At 38.7% G+C, this 13,977-nt stretch overlaps 1 protein-coding gene across 6 annotated transcripts in view; it reads left to right on the top strand.

Moving 5' to 3' along the window:
* The window catches only part of EVI5 (ecotropic viral integration site 5), a 189,766-nt gene extending 184,094 nt beyond the window's left edge, over window positions 1–5,672 (top strand). For 5 of the 6 annotated variants that reach the window (XM_081818807.1, XM_031021312.2, XM_081818805.1 and 2 more), the window contains one exon: window positions 1,347–5,672. In XM_081818807.1, the coding sequence (XP_081674933.1) occupies window positions 1,347–1,658 (312 nt within the window). In that variant the 3' untranslated portion in view covers window positions 1,659–5,672. The remainder of the gene's footprint in view (window positions 1–1,346) is intronic. The other variant, XM_081818810.1, reaches the window with a different exon arrangement.
* Window positions 5,673–13,977: the final 8,305 nt, after the last annotated feature.

The following is a 13,977-nucleotide window of genomic DNA, read 5'->3' as shown; positions in this document are numbered from 1 at the left end:
TGAAGGTTAATAGTAATGAGAAGGGTAGGAGGCATGGGACCTATTTCAGCCAAATTCTTGCAAGTCAAGGGAGATTTTGGTAATTAGTTTTTTTCAATTATTGTTTTGGTTGTTTTGTTTTTAGCTCTTCTGCTCTATTGTAGGAGAAAATTCATGGTGTGTGGGAGAAATTAAACAAGTGACCTTATCAAAATTAAATTTCCTATTTAAAGCCTAAGCTCTTGAGGACGACAGGGCTGACGTCTCAATTATATGGTAGTAGAAGTGGTAATATCCATGGCGACGGGTTTGGGAGTTTAAGGTAACTTAGGCAAAGAAATAGGAGATGACAGAAAGAAGTCACCTTTAATCCTGAAAAAGCTGGTTTTGGAGAATGTGGTTTAGATTGGTGACAACAATGGATTTTTCATTGCTGAGCTCTAGAATTAGTCAGACTTGCCCACCCAGTAACAGGTAGCATGTGATGTCCACATGAAGGTCTGGCCATGTGAAGCTCCTGGGATAGCCAGAAGCTGGTTCTGAAAGGTGGAAAGAGAAGAGAAATAGCTGAGCAATACATGCCATTTCTCTCCCCTATTCCCTCACGAGAGAAGTTGCTCGTTCTCCCTGGGGAGGAGTAGGGGAGGGAAGGCAAAATTATATACTACTCATTCCTCCCATGCAGAGAGAAATCTCATTAGTAGGAAGACGCATTCCTGCCCAGAGTAACTGATAGTGGTTTGGTGGTCTTTGGAATATTATAATAGGATGGAGATTCATAGCAAGTTTTCAGTATTTGTAACTGATTTTCATTATTATGGGGACATACTCTTGAGGCAGTGTGTGTGATAGTTCAGAGTATGGTCTTAAAGTCCACATCTTCTAGATATGCATGCTGAAATATTTACGTAAAACTGATAGAATGTCTGGGATTCACCTCAAAGTAATCCAGGGACAGGAGAGGTATAGTGTAACAGGATTGTCCATGATGTTAGTTGTTGAAATTAGGTGATGGGTGCATGGAGTTCATTATATTATCTGTAATATAATGAAGGTTCAATTTGAATCTAAATTTTGCTATTAGCTATGTGTCCACAGCAAGTATCTCTACCTGAGTTTCCATTTCCTAATTTCTAATGAGGATGATAAAATCTACCACATAGGACTCTTGTGATAATTCAATTAAAATAACAAGTTACGTGCCTATTACATAACACATAGGAGGCACATAAAAATTGATAGTTACTATTTTATCTACAAATGGCAAAAAAAAAAAGGTATCTTCTTTCCTAAACATGAAACATTTGCTTTCTTGGTGTGTGTGTTTCCCCTGGTTGAGTATATTAACTTGGATTTTGTTTTGACAGCTCAGGTGCCTAAAAGGCCAGAGGGTCTTCTCAGGCCAGCCTCCTTTTGATGGAATCCACATTGTCAACCATTTAATAGGAGATGATGAATCATTCCATTCCTCTGATGAAGATTTTATGGATAATTCCTTACGGGAAAGTGGTGTTGGTTTTCCTTTGCACAGAAAATCTGGCCCGATGTCTTTGGACCCCACTGTGGCAGATGGTAGTGAAAGCGAAACAGAAGACAGTGTGTTGGAGACAAGAGACGGCAACCAAATGGCTCGAAAGGAGCAGCCCCCAAGAAGAGAGTCATACTCAACCACTGTCTGACCATCACTGTGACCTAGACTGTGGGGTTTTTTAAGGGATCAGTTATCATATGATTAAGGGTTTTTGGAACATACCTGTTTCATATGTACATACATATATACATATACATATATATATATATTTTACAGTCTTATCTGCCTTTTTATCTTTGCCAAATCTTCACCACTGACTTACCATTGCCATAAAGTAGACTGGAATATGGTTAATGGGAAAAATAAGGTTCTAACAGTATTACTGAATATTAATGTTTCTTGTTTAGAAAATGCAGTTTATATGTGGGAAGCATTTTGGAGTTCAGGACTATGGAAAATTGAATTTTCTTCAGACAAAACTGCTCTAGTGCAATATTTCATGCTCATTCAACAAATTGCATATTTGTTAGTTTGTTTTCAGGGCAGCTGTCTACAAACATTTGACCAAGATATACATCTAATTTATCTTGTGTTTTTGTGTTGGGGGAGTGTTTCTGGGTTCTTTGTTTTTTGTTTTTTGTTTTTCAGTTAAAATTACTGCTTTAGTAGTGGGCCACTGAAAGCTCCCAAATACAATGCCTTTTTTTCCCCATATAATTTTACAAACACAAATGAATGGTCATCTGTCTTGAGAGTTTTAAGTTTTGTTTTAATTTTAATTTTTTTGTGCATATGATGCTTCCATGTGTTGCCTACTGGTCAGAGTAGTAGGTTAACTACAGATAAATGGGGTTTTTGTACATATTTATAAATTTACATCACCCACATTGAAAATCATTTTATATGGAGAATGTACATGTTGCCAAATGACTGCCTTCAGCATTCTAACAGGACTTCTGTAAATACTAGGTTAAAAGAAAATTGAAAATAAAACCAAACACTAATATTTTAATAGCTTTAGTATTTTGCTTAGCATTCAACACTAGCAGATTCATAAGTGAAATAATGCTTGTTCAAAAACACTACTGGTGACATATTTTGCTTCATGTGTATATAACAATAAATTTTTCATGATTAAAGAGGTTATAGCACGTATTACTAAGTGCTAATATCTACTTAATATAATTTAAGCAATGGACTGAGGTCCAAGATACACAAAAATTGTATCTGCAAATAATCTATGAACATTATCTTCAGATTCTCTAGTTAATCCATAGATAAAGCCATAAGAATTCTTTCCTACCAGTTCTTCCTTTTTATCATCTAGACTTTTTTCCCTGGAAACCTGAATGCCTGTCTTTGATAAATTGGTGGAAGCACCAAATTACACTTAGAGTACGTAAAGATAACAAGAGTGTGTTGACTGGATGCTTTCCACTTCCATTTTCATCAGCAGCCTGTGGACAACAATAGCCTTCAAGGATAAGAGGAAAGTAGAATTCAGTATATATGAAGGTATACTTTTGTACAACATGGTGCCTGCAGAAAAAGAACTTTACATGACAGAATGGAGTAGAAGAGACAAAATCGTTTTGTGTCTAAAGCCAGAAGTTAAACTTTATGGTACATGATAAACTAGGCTTTTCTAGCAAGCCCTTTGTCGCTATTTGCTTGAGAAACAAGATTGAAAATAGGCCTGTTGTGTCCATATCACCAGGTTAAATTTTAGTGGTTAAGTAATTTACCTGTGGTTACAATTTAGTAAGTAGCAGAGCCAAAGTTTTAATCAAGATCTCTCTGACACCAAGCTGAAAAGGTTCAGCTAATGAATTTCTCAATTCTCTGCTTTTCTGACAATTAATGTGATTTAAATGTGTTTCCTGAATATATATAGATCTGTATCTGGGTATAGATGTATCAACACTCAAACTCTGCACAGCTCTACTAGAATCGTCTACTAGAATCGTCTGGTGCTTTTAGGATTCTCTTTTGGGGTTCATTACTGTCAGCCTAGAAGCTCTTGATGCCCAGGTAAAATGAGATGAGTCATGGCCACATGATTGGTTTCACCCCCACAATAAGAAATCTATTGATCTAGACCAAGGGTCAGCAACTACAGGCCATAAGGCTCTTCCAGCCAGCTTCCTGTTTTTACATGACCCACAGCTAAGAGTGGTTTTTAATTTTTAAATAGTTGGGGGAAAAAATCAAAAGAATAATATTTTGTGTCACATGAAAATCCTCTGAAATTGAGTATTGATAAAACTATGTTATTGGAGCTTACGCATGCTTATCCATTTACGTATTGTCTGCAGCTGCTTTCGTGTACCATGGCAGAGTAGAGACAACAGAGACTGTAGTGCACAAACAGCCCAGAATATCTACCGTTTGGCACTTTAGAGAAAAAGTTTGCAGACCCTCTAAAATGTAGGCTTGCGTCTTAAGTTTGTCTCAGGAGATCAGACGATTTGCTTTTGCTGTTGAACTAATGGTTTGGAAGACTAAAATTTCCTAGTGGATCTTAAACTCACAACTATTCAAAGTGGAAAATATTCCAGCTGTTTGATGCCAAAGACAAATTTGGAAGGATATCTCTCCCTTTGGAAATGGAGACAGAAAGGGAAGAATTCCAGAATCCCATACCCAGGGTCTGTCCGCCTTGGCACTATTGGCATTTGTGGCTCTTTCAAACAGGCATGTTGACCTTTAAGGTATGCTTCAATGAGCCGATGTTATAATTTGACTTTAAAATAAGAACATCTTTCGAGAATCATGTTTGAATTCTAAATCTGAAAGATATTCTTAGAGAATTTCCTAACTACTGTTTTCTGGTTAGGAATTGGGTGTTAAAAGAATCATGGTAAGTAAACCTTAATCCATTGATATTCTTGTAATTTGGACAATGGAAAAACTAGAAACAACAATCGTCTCATTCAAGAACTTTGATTCAAATACTCCTTAGAAGGGTTTAGAATCTTCCTGGTTTTTAGGATGCAACCAGGATGCTATGCCCTTCAAATTAAGACTTTCGAGGTATTGGAAAATGTTCTCTTGATAGATTTTATTTAATCCCTGACACAATTACTTTGTGTCATTTAAATGTTACTCAGTTTAACACTTAGAGCTGGACAATATTCAGGGAGGAATTAAGTGAATAAAATAAACACACACACACACACACACACTCTCTCTCTCTCTCTCTCTCTCTCTCTCTCTCAGGATAGTTACCTTCCTGGTGTTATTGCCATCTAGGTTGAAACGCTACAAGTAGAAGCTACAGGTGATCTGAATAAAATGGAAATCGCACTGAGGTGATGAAACAGAACTTTTAGATCAAGCCAATATTTCAACAGCCTTTTAAGAATCAAAGGTAGATTTTTTTCTTCCTGAAAAAAGCAGTCAAAGATATATGTTACACAATTTCTACCCTTTCTATTGATAGATATTAGGTACTCAATGTTTGATGACTAATTGAGACGTCAAGTCTCAACTGGCAAGCTAGTTTGGAAGAAAAAAAAAACAAAACAGCTCTGAGCATGATGCAGCTTGTTACTCTCCAGATAGTGCCTTTGAAAATAAGGTCTAGACCTTTTTAAGTATTTTATTTCTAACATCATAAGAAATGAATTGGTTCCATATTCTTCTTTATCTTTTTACATAATACACTATCATTTTCAGATTTAAAGTAAAATAAATATATGAATTGTGTTTCGGTGAAGCCCTTTCATGGCCAGCTTAATGACTGTGTAGTACCAGACGTCGACTGCTAGTGTTTTATGAAATCAAGGATTTACTTTATTGAAACAGTGTGCTTTAGCCTGAAAGTTACTGCTGCTCCATCATTAACAAAACAGTAAGTTTTTTAAAATGAATTAATTTTAATTTAATTCATTCTCCTGAAATTAAAATTCCTGGTTAAAAGTGGAGTGAATGCTATTTATAATCCAACTTTTTACATCACATCCATTGATCTACCTATCCTCTCTTTTCACTCCAAAGAAAAGATAATAAAATAATACATTAGATATACTATAGAGATGCAAAATTATAATGTTTTTCATTTTACTGTTGGAATTTCTTATTGTAACATTGTATGATAACCTGAAATGTCTACTTGTGCCTTTGCTTTAAACAATTATTAAAGTTTTTCATTTTATAAGAATTTCTGTTTCCTTAAACTATTCACCTTAAAAGGGGAGAGGCATCAATACACTATTAACAATACTTGGCTTGGGGCACCTGGGTGGCTCAGTCGTTAAGCGTCTGCCTTCGGCTCAGGTCATGATCCCGGGGTCCTGGGATCGAGTCCCGCATCGGGCTCCCTACTTGGCGGGAGGCCTGCTTCTCCCTCTCCCACTCCCCCTGCTTGTGTTCCCTCTCTCGCTGTGTCTCTCTGTCAAATAAATAAATAAAATCATAAAAAAAAAAAAAAAAAAACCAATGCTTGGCTTAACATCACCTATTCATGAATGAGGTTTGTGCTCCGTGAGTACAGGGACCATATCCATCTGGTCCACCATGTATAATTAGTGCCAGAGAGCCTGGTACATGAGATTTTTCAGTTTAATGAAAGGCAAGATATCTAGCTTTATTATTTCTTTCAGGAACATGCTAACTTTTTGAAAGTATTAATAGCGATATTTTTATCTTTTAGGTGATTGAATCGATTAGCAACTAAGTTAATAAGTATATTCAAATATATAATTTGAATATGTTATTATGAAAAGAAAGTTATGCTTTCTGCATCTTTATCACAATGTTAACATTGCTTACTTCAGAAGCAGTAGTTCACTATATATTCTTTGTTCCTGAAGGATTGAAGACACTTTACAAAGGCATATGAAATATGACAAGATAGGGCGCCTGGGTGGCTCAGATGGTTAGGCGTCTGCCTTCGGCTCAGGTCATGGTCCCAGGGTCCTGGGATCGAGCCCCGCATCGGGCTCCCTGCTCTGCAGGATGCCTGCTTCTCCCTCTCCCACTCCCCCTGCTTGTGTTCCCTCTCTCGCTGTGTCTCTCTCTGTTAAATAAATAAATAAAATCTTTAAAAAAAAAAAAAAAAAAGAAATATGACAAGATAGTTGTAACCCAGGGGCTGTCCGCCTTGGCACTATTGGCATTTGAGGCCAAATTGTGGCAGGAGGCTTTCCCTTCCGTTGTAGGGATGTGCAGCAGCATCCGTGGCTTCTACCCACTAGATGCCAGTACCACCCCTTCTTCAGTTGTGACAACCCAAAAGGTCTCCAGTTGTTGCCAGTGTCCCCAGTAAGGAGGACTGAGAAGGGAAATCACCCCTCGTTGCGAATCTGTGGTATAAATTTAGAAGTGGGTCAAAAAACAATAAGCTGCTAGGACCAAAACTAAAAATACATGCATCTATTAAAGACAGATCGCAAATTTGACTCTAATAGTAAGAAAAGTAAAATTTGAACCACAGTGAGGTGCCACTTCACACTTATGAGGATGGGAATTAAGAAAAAAAAGTGTTGGCAAGGATATGGAAAAATTGGAACTCGTGCACTGTTGGGAATGTAAAATGGTGCAGCCAATGTGAAAAATTTTGGCAGTTCCTCAAAATAGTTAAACATAGAATTACCATATGATCCAGCAGTTCCACTTCTAGATATATACTCAAAAGAGATTCAAACAGAGATCTGTACCCCAGTGTTCATAATAGTATTATTCACAATAGCCAAAAGATAGAAACAACAGGACCATTAGTAACAGGTGAATGAGTAAATAAAATGTGGCATACATACAATGGACTATTACTCAACTATAAAGAATGAAATTCTAATACATACCACAATGTGGATAAACCTTAAAAACATGTTAAATAAAATAAGCTTATTTTATTAAGCTTTTAATAAGCTTTATTAAGCTTATTTAGGTAGAGTAGCTGTTACGAGGGAAGAGGGGCTTGGGGGGGTAGGGGAGTTATTGTTTAATGGATATGGAGCTTCTGCTTGGGGTAATGAAAAGTTCTGAAAATGGACTTTGGTGGTGATGGTTGCACGACACTGAATGTATTTAATGCTGCTGAATTGTACACTTAAAAATTAAAACGGTAAAAAAAATTAGGCATGTTAATAAAGTCAGCTTATAATTAAATACGTTCAAATAAAGATATATAGAAGAGAGAAAAAACAAATCTGAATAGTTATAAAATTTATGGGGCCCATGAAAAATAATTTTTTTTATGTAGATTTTTTTTTTTTTAAGATTTTATTTTTTGACAGACACAGCGAGAGAGGGAACACAAGCAGGGGGAGTGGGAGAGGGAGAAGCAGGCTTCCCGCGGAGCAGGGAGCCCGCTGCAGGGCTCGATCCCAGGACCCTGGGATCGTGACCTGAGCCGAAGCCAGATGCTTAACGACTGAGCCCCTAGGTGTAGATTTCTAACACTAGACTGGGACTCAAGCTTTGTGTTAATGAAACCTGGACAAATCACGTAATTCTATGGCCTCCTTGATGCTTCTTGAATACCACACTCCCATCCAGAGCCTTGCCCGTCCTGGAATGGTGTTTGGCCATGTTCCCACAAGGCTAGCTCCCCACCTCCTCCTGGTTTCTGCTCGGGTATCACCCCCAGGGGAGGACTTTTCTGACCATTCCTTTTTAAGTCTCCTCCCAGACTTATTTTTCTCCATAACATTGACGACCGTCTGACATTCTACACATTTTACGTCTTCATTTGTTTTTGTCGACCCACTCTAGATTAAAAGCTTTATGATTTTCATCTCTATCCCCAGTTACTCAGAATAGTGCTTTAGCTCACAATAAATGTTTGTTGAATGAATGCATAGTTGAATAAATCACATTACCTCAGTTTGTTTACTATTAAAATGGGCTAAATAACATCTTTGGAAATATAAATGTCAGTGGAAACCCCAGAATCCCAATGCAGCCAGCCTAGCTCCCAGGATCTCTTAATTCCTGACCACTGCTTTGGCATAAGACATCCAGCAGGCACTGATGAGGAGGCCAAAGAGGAGGCAGACCAACTCCTGTCCTCACACATGGAATGAGAGATGCAAGTGTACAGATACAATGTCATGAGAATTCAAAGGTTATGTCTAGCGTAGGGGAATGGTCTCCTCTGACCGCTTCCCCTGCTCCTCGCCCATCCAGAAGCCCCATCTTGCCCATGGCTGGGCCTATGACTCCTGTCACAACTGCCTGGTGTGCCCCACTATCTCCTATCTAATGGCCTGCTCATACAGGGGTGCTAATATCTCCTGATTTGAGTGCATGGCCACATCCCTCCTGCATTCTAGATTTCACCATGGATGTCTAGAAATGAAGTCTCTTCAACCAGTATGGGGGATTTCAGGCCCAGAGAACCATTCTAAATCGTCCTGAATTGACTCTCACAAGGTAGCTGCTACCATGTCCATGTAAGATCTATCAGCTGTTGTGTCCTCACCCCCTTGTCACTCAGGCTGGCCACTTGTTCAGAGACTGTGCGGGATCTTCTCTGAGGCTGTCCTCGGTAATAGGAGAGATCAGGGCTAGGTGGAAAAAAACCAGTTGACTTTAAAGATGTTGTTTCTCTGATTTTTTTTTTAAAGGAAATGCATACTGTACACATGAGAGACTCCAAAGCTGAAAGATGCTGTGGCAGTTGAGACGCACCTGGGAGCCCCTAACTGTTCCCTGCCTCTGCTTCAGGGGGTGGGACAGAGAGTGGAGCAGAGCAGTCAAGTCATCGAGCCTTGAACCTGGTGTCTCCTCCCTGGCCAAGGGCTCTTCTTCCTCTTCAGGCAGAGGCTTTTCTGGTCTCTGGTGTCACCTCTGCACCCACCCCAGGACTGGACTACATGCCCCTCTTGGTGTTTGCCGTACATCATCCTTCAAGACACAGTTGTGCGGGAGCCTGCCTAACCTTGACCAGGCTGACTCTTCCTGTGGGTAGAAGAGATAGCATCCACTCCCCACGGTCCCGCATTGTCACTTCTGTGTTGTAGCTCTCAAGGTCCAGCTTCTGCCCCTGTGCCTGTCACCAGAGCTCAGGATTGGACCAACCACGCTCCATTTACAAAAACTTTAAAAGCTTTGGTGCATGAATGAATGTCCATCTCTGCAGCCTCCCACTACCAGATAAGCTTCTGGTCCGGTTTAGGCTGCTCAGCCTAAAGAAGTCTCTGAGCCGGGTCCCTCTCCCCAACCCCTCCTCAGCCTGGCTGAGCTCCTGCCAGTGCCGCAAACTGCCAGGGGAGGAGGTGGAAAACCAAACTGGGGGGTCATGACGTGAAGCATAAACTTATAAATACAAAGGTAAAGGTCATGCATTTCCCCCCAGGTACAGTCCAACTCTTCCCTTTCCTGGCAAACTACCTTCCAGTTCTGTCCTTGGGAGGGGTGTTCCTGGCAGGCAGCAGCCCGGGCCAGTGCTGCGATTTGAGTAATCACAAGGCCAAGTGGGGCGTGTGGGAAGGTGTGCTGTTGGGTCTGGCTCACAGCCCTGAACAATCTGTAGCTATTTTAAACGTATCCCACAGCCTTTCATTTGCTTCACTAATTTCTCTAAAATAGAATTGTCTATTTGTGGGTCAAAATTGGAGAAACTTCTTGTTCATCACCAAACTGCTCTTTGGTGAGACTGGAGACAACACACGTGCCCAAACCCAAAAGGGCTAGCAGGTAGTAAGTGATTAAGTGCTCAGTGTTTGCTAGAAGAGATTGTGCATTGCATCTCTGAATCCCCAGAACCAATCAATACAGGCCACTCAGAAAATGGTTATTGATTTGAATGTTCCTTCTCCTGCTTTGACTTCTCATTGCATTTCAGTTCCATATTCCTGGTGTCAACATGATATTTCCACATAAATATGCTGTTTGAGGAGCTGGCCTGACGGTCTCTATTTCCTGTCTCTGCCAGTGGTGGTAATAATACCAGTTGTTGTTCTTGTTTTTGTTGTTGTTATTGCATACCCTAAAATCTCAGTGGCTTACAGCATCCTTTCTGACTCATGCTACATGTCCATCAAAAGTTGCCCACTGCTCTGCCCTCCACTGTTTTTACTCTAGGACCCGGGCTGGTGAAGCCACTTCTATTTTGAACATTGCTGATGATTAGGGCAGAGGGAAAAGTGATATGGTGAACAACATGCTGGCTCCCAAAACTTTTGCGAGGAAGTGATATACTTCACTTCCAGCCATATTTCATTGGCTAAGGTAAGTCACATGATTCAGACACCCTCAGAGAGAAGCGGAGAATATTTGGAAACATGGTGCTTACTTTGTTAACTATTCTAAATACGTTAAAAAAAAAAAAAGTTTTATTGTAAGTCACACACCAAAACTTTTGGCCCTTTAAAGTATAAAATTACATAATTTTTAGTATATGCACACAGTTATTCAATCACTAATGACAATGGCTCCTACCAATTTCAGAATATTCACATCAATTTCAGAATTTTCATCACCCCAAAAAAGAAACCCCATACTCATTAGTGGTCACTCTCTATTCTCTTCTTCCCCTAGTCCCTACTATTACTAGGCAATTACTAGTCTACTTTGTTTCTATAGATTTGTCTATTTGAGACATTTCACATACATGGAATGATACAATAGATGACCTTTTGTGTGGGATTCACTTAGCATAAGGTTTTTGAGACTCATTCATGTTGTAGCATGTATCAGTTATCTCATTCCTCCCACCACCCCAAATAATATTCCAGTGTTTTTTTTATCTGTTCATCACTTGATAAACATTTGGGTTGTTACTAATTCTTTGCTATCATGAATGATGCTGCTATGAACATTTGTGTACACATTTCTGTGTGGATGTAGGTTTTTCAATTCTCTTGGGTACATACTTAAAAGTGGAATTTCTGGGTCATATGGTAACTCTGCTTTTTGGTAACATTTTGAGGAACTACCAAATTGTTTCAAGTATCTGCCGTATTTTACAATTCCACCAACAATGTATGAGGATTCCAATTTCTCCATACCTTCATCAACACTTATTATTGTCTGTCCTTTTTATTTTAGGCATCCTAGTAGGTATGAAGTGGTAGCTCATAGTGGTTTTGATTTGCATTTCCCTGATGACTAATGATGTTGAGCATCTTTTCATGTGCTTAATGACTCTTTGTGTATCTTTTTGTGTGTGGAGGGGGAAGAGTCTAGATTGTTTTTTATTATGTTCAATTAGCCAATATATAGTACATCATTAGTTTTTGATGTAGTGTTCAACAATTCATTAGTTGTGTATAACACCCAGTGTTCATTACAACATGTGCCCTCCTTAATACCCATCACCCGGTTACCCCATTCCCCCCCACTCCCCTTCCTTCTGTCACCTTCAGTTTGTTTCCCGGAGTCCAGAGTCTCTCATGGTTTGTCTCTCTCTCTGATTTCTTCCCATTTAGTTGTCCTTCCCTTTCCCTGTGGTCCTCCATGCTATTCCTTATATTCCACATATGAGTGAAACCGTATGACAATTGTCTTTCTCTGCTTCACTTATTTCACTTAGCATAATCCCCTCCAGTCCCATCCATGCTGATGCAAATGGTGGGTATTCATCCTTTCTGATGGCTGAATAATATTCTATTGTATATATGCACCACGTCTTCTTTATCCATTCATCTGTTGAAGGACATCTCGACTCCTTCCACAGTTTGGCTATTGTGGACATTGTTGCTATGAACACTGGGATGCATGTGCCCCTTCTTTTCATACATCTTTATCTTTGGGATAAATATCTATTAGTGCAATTGCTGGGTCATAGGGTAGCTCTATTTTTAATGTCTTGATGAACCTCCATACTGTTTTCCAAAGCGGCTGTACCAAGTTGCATTCCCACCAACAGTGTAAGAGGGTTCCCCTTTCTCCACATCCTCTCCAACATTTGTTGTTTCCTGTCTTGTTAATTTTTGCCACTCTAACTGGTGCAAGGTGGTATCTCATTGTGGTTTTGTTTTGTATTTCCCTGATGGCCAGTGATGTTGAACATTTTTTCATGTGTCAGTTAGCCATTTGTATGTCTTCTTTGGAGAAGTGTCTGTTCATGTCTTCTGCCCATTTCTTGACTGGATTATTTATTTTTTGGGTGTTGAGTTTGAGACATTCTTTATAGATCTTGGATACCAGCCCTTATCTTTTTTAGAAATGTCTATTCAAAGCCCTTATGCATTTTTTTAATTGGGTTGGGGTTTTTGTTGTTGTTGAGTTGTAAGATTCTTTATTCTGCATACAAGTCCCTTATCATGTATGATTTGCAAATATTGTCTCCTTATTCCATAAGCTGTCTTTTCACTTTCCAAATGGTATCCTTTGATGCATAAAAGTATTTAATATTGATGAAATCCATTTTGTCTATTTTTCCTTTGGTTGCTTGTACTTTTGGTGTCATATTTAAGAAACTATTGCCTAATTCAAGGTCCCTATATTTTCTTCTAGGAGTTTGAGAGTTTAGCTCTTAAATTTAGATTGATGATCCATTTTGTATATCATATGAGGTGGGGTAAAGTACTTTTTTTATATAAACCTTTATTTTGAAATAATTTAGACTTACAGAAAAGTTGCAAAGATAGTACAGAGTTCCCCTATAATCCTTAACCACCTTCATGTAATGTCTAACATAAATTTTGTACATCTGTCAAAATAAGAAATTATTAATGGTATGATAGTTTTAACTAAACTGTAGGCTTTTAGATCCCCCGTTTTTCTACAAATGTCCTTTTTTTTTCTATTCCAAGATCTAATTCAGGATACCACATTGCATTTAGCTAAGTCCTTTTTCTATGTTAAGTCATTTAATCCTCACAATAGTGTAATTCACTTTGCAGATGAGGAAATTAATGCACAAAGAGCCAAAGTCACTTGCCCAAGGTTATATAGCTAATAAGTGATGGAATTTTTCTCATCTTTGTCATCAATACCAAATTGTAGATAAATTATACTACATCCTCCAGTTACATCCCAAGGAAGGTGCATGGAGTTAAATGTTGTGATGTTGCTTGCCTGAAAATGTTTTTATTCTATGTGATTGACAGTTTGGGCAGTATGGCAGAGACTGCCCAATGTCCCCTGATGTCTTTGCAGTCTTTCACAATGCTGTCCCTTGGTATGGGGGCTTTTTTCATTCATTGTGTTGGGCTCTTACTGAATCCTTTCAATAGGGAGACTTATGTCCTTCAGATTTGGAAACATTTTACTTATTTCTGTGATAATTTTCTTTCTCATTCTTTTAGTGAGATGTTGGGGCCCCAGGATTGATCCTCTAATTTGCCTGTCTTTTTCTCTCCTGGTTTCCTTATTTAGTGAGTCATTTTCCAGAATTGAGACTATATATACACATTATTATGTGACCTGATTTTTTAACTTAACTTTTTTTTACATATTTTAATGGCTGTACATCATATAAACAATCTTAAATTTATTTAACCAATGTTTCATTGTTGGGCATGTTTCCCTATTATTGCCATGAAACTGCTTAAAGTAAGTTGTAACACACACCT

The sequence above is a fragment of the Leptonychotes weddellii genome, chromosome 4 (assembly GCF_054177405.1).
Source record: "Leptonychotes weddellii isolate Sample4059 chromosome 4, ASM5417740v2, whole genome shotgun sequence".
Lineage (NCBI taxonomy): Eukaryota > Metazoa > Chordata > Mammalia > Carnivora > Phocidae > Leptonychotes > Leptonychotes weddellii.
Note: the sequence above shows the minus strand (reverse complement) of the source record. Positions and strands in the feature narration are given on the sequence as shown.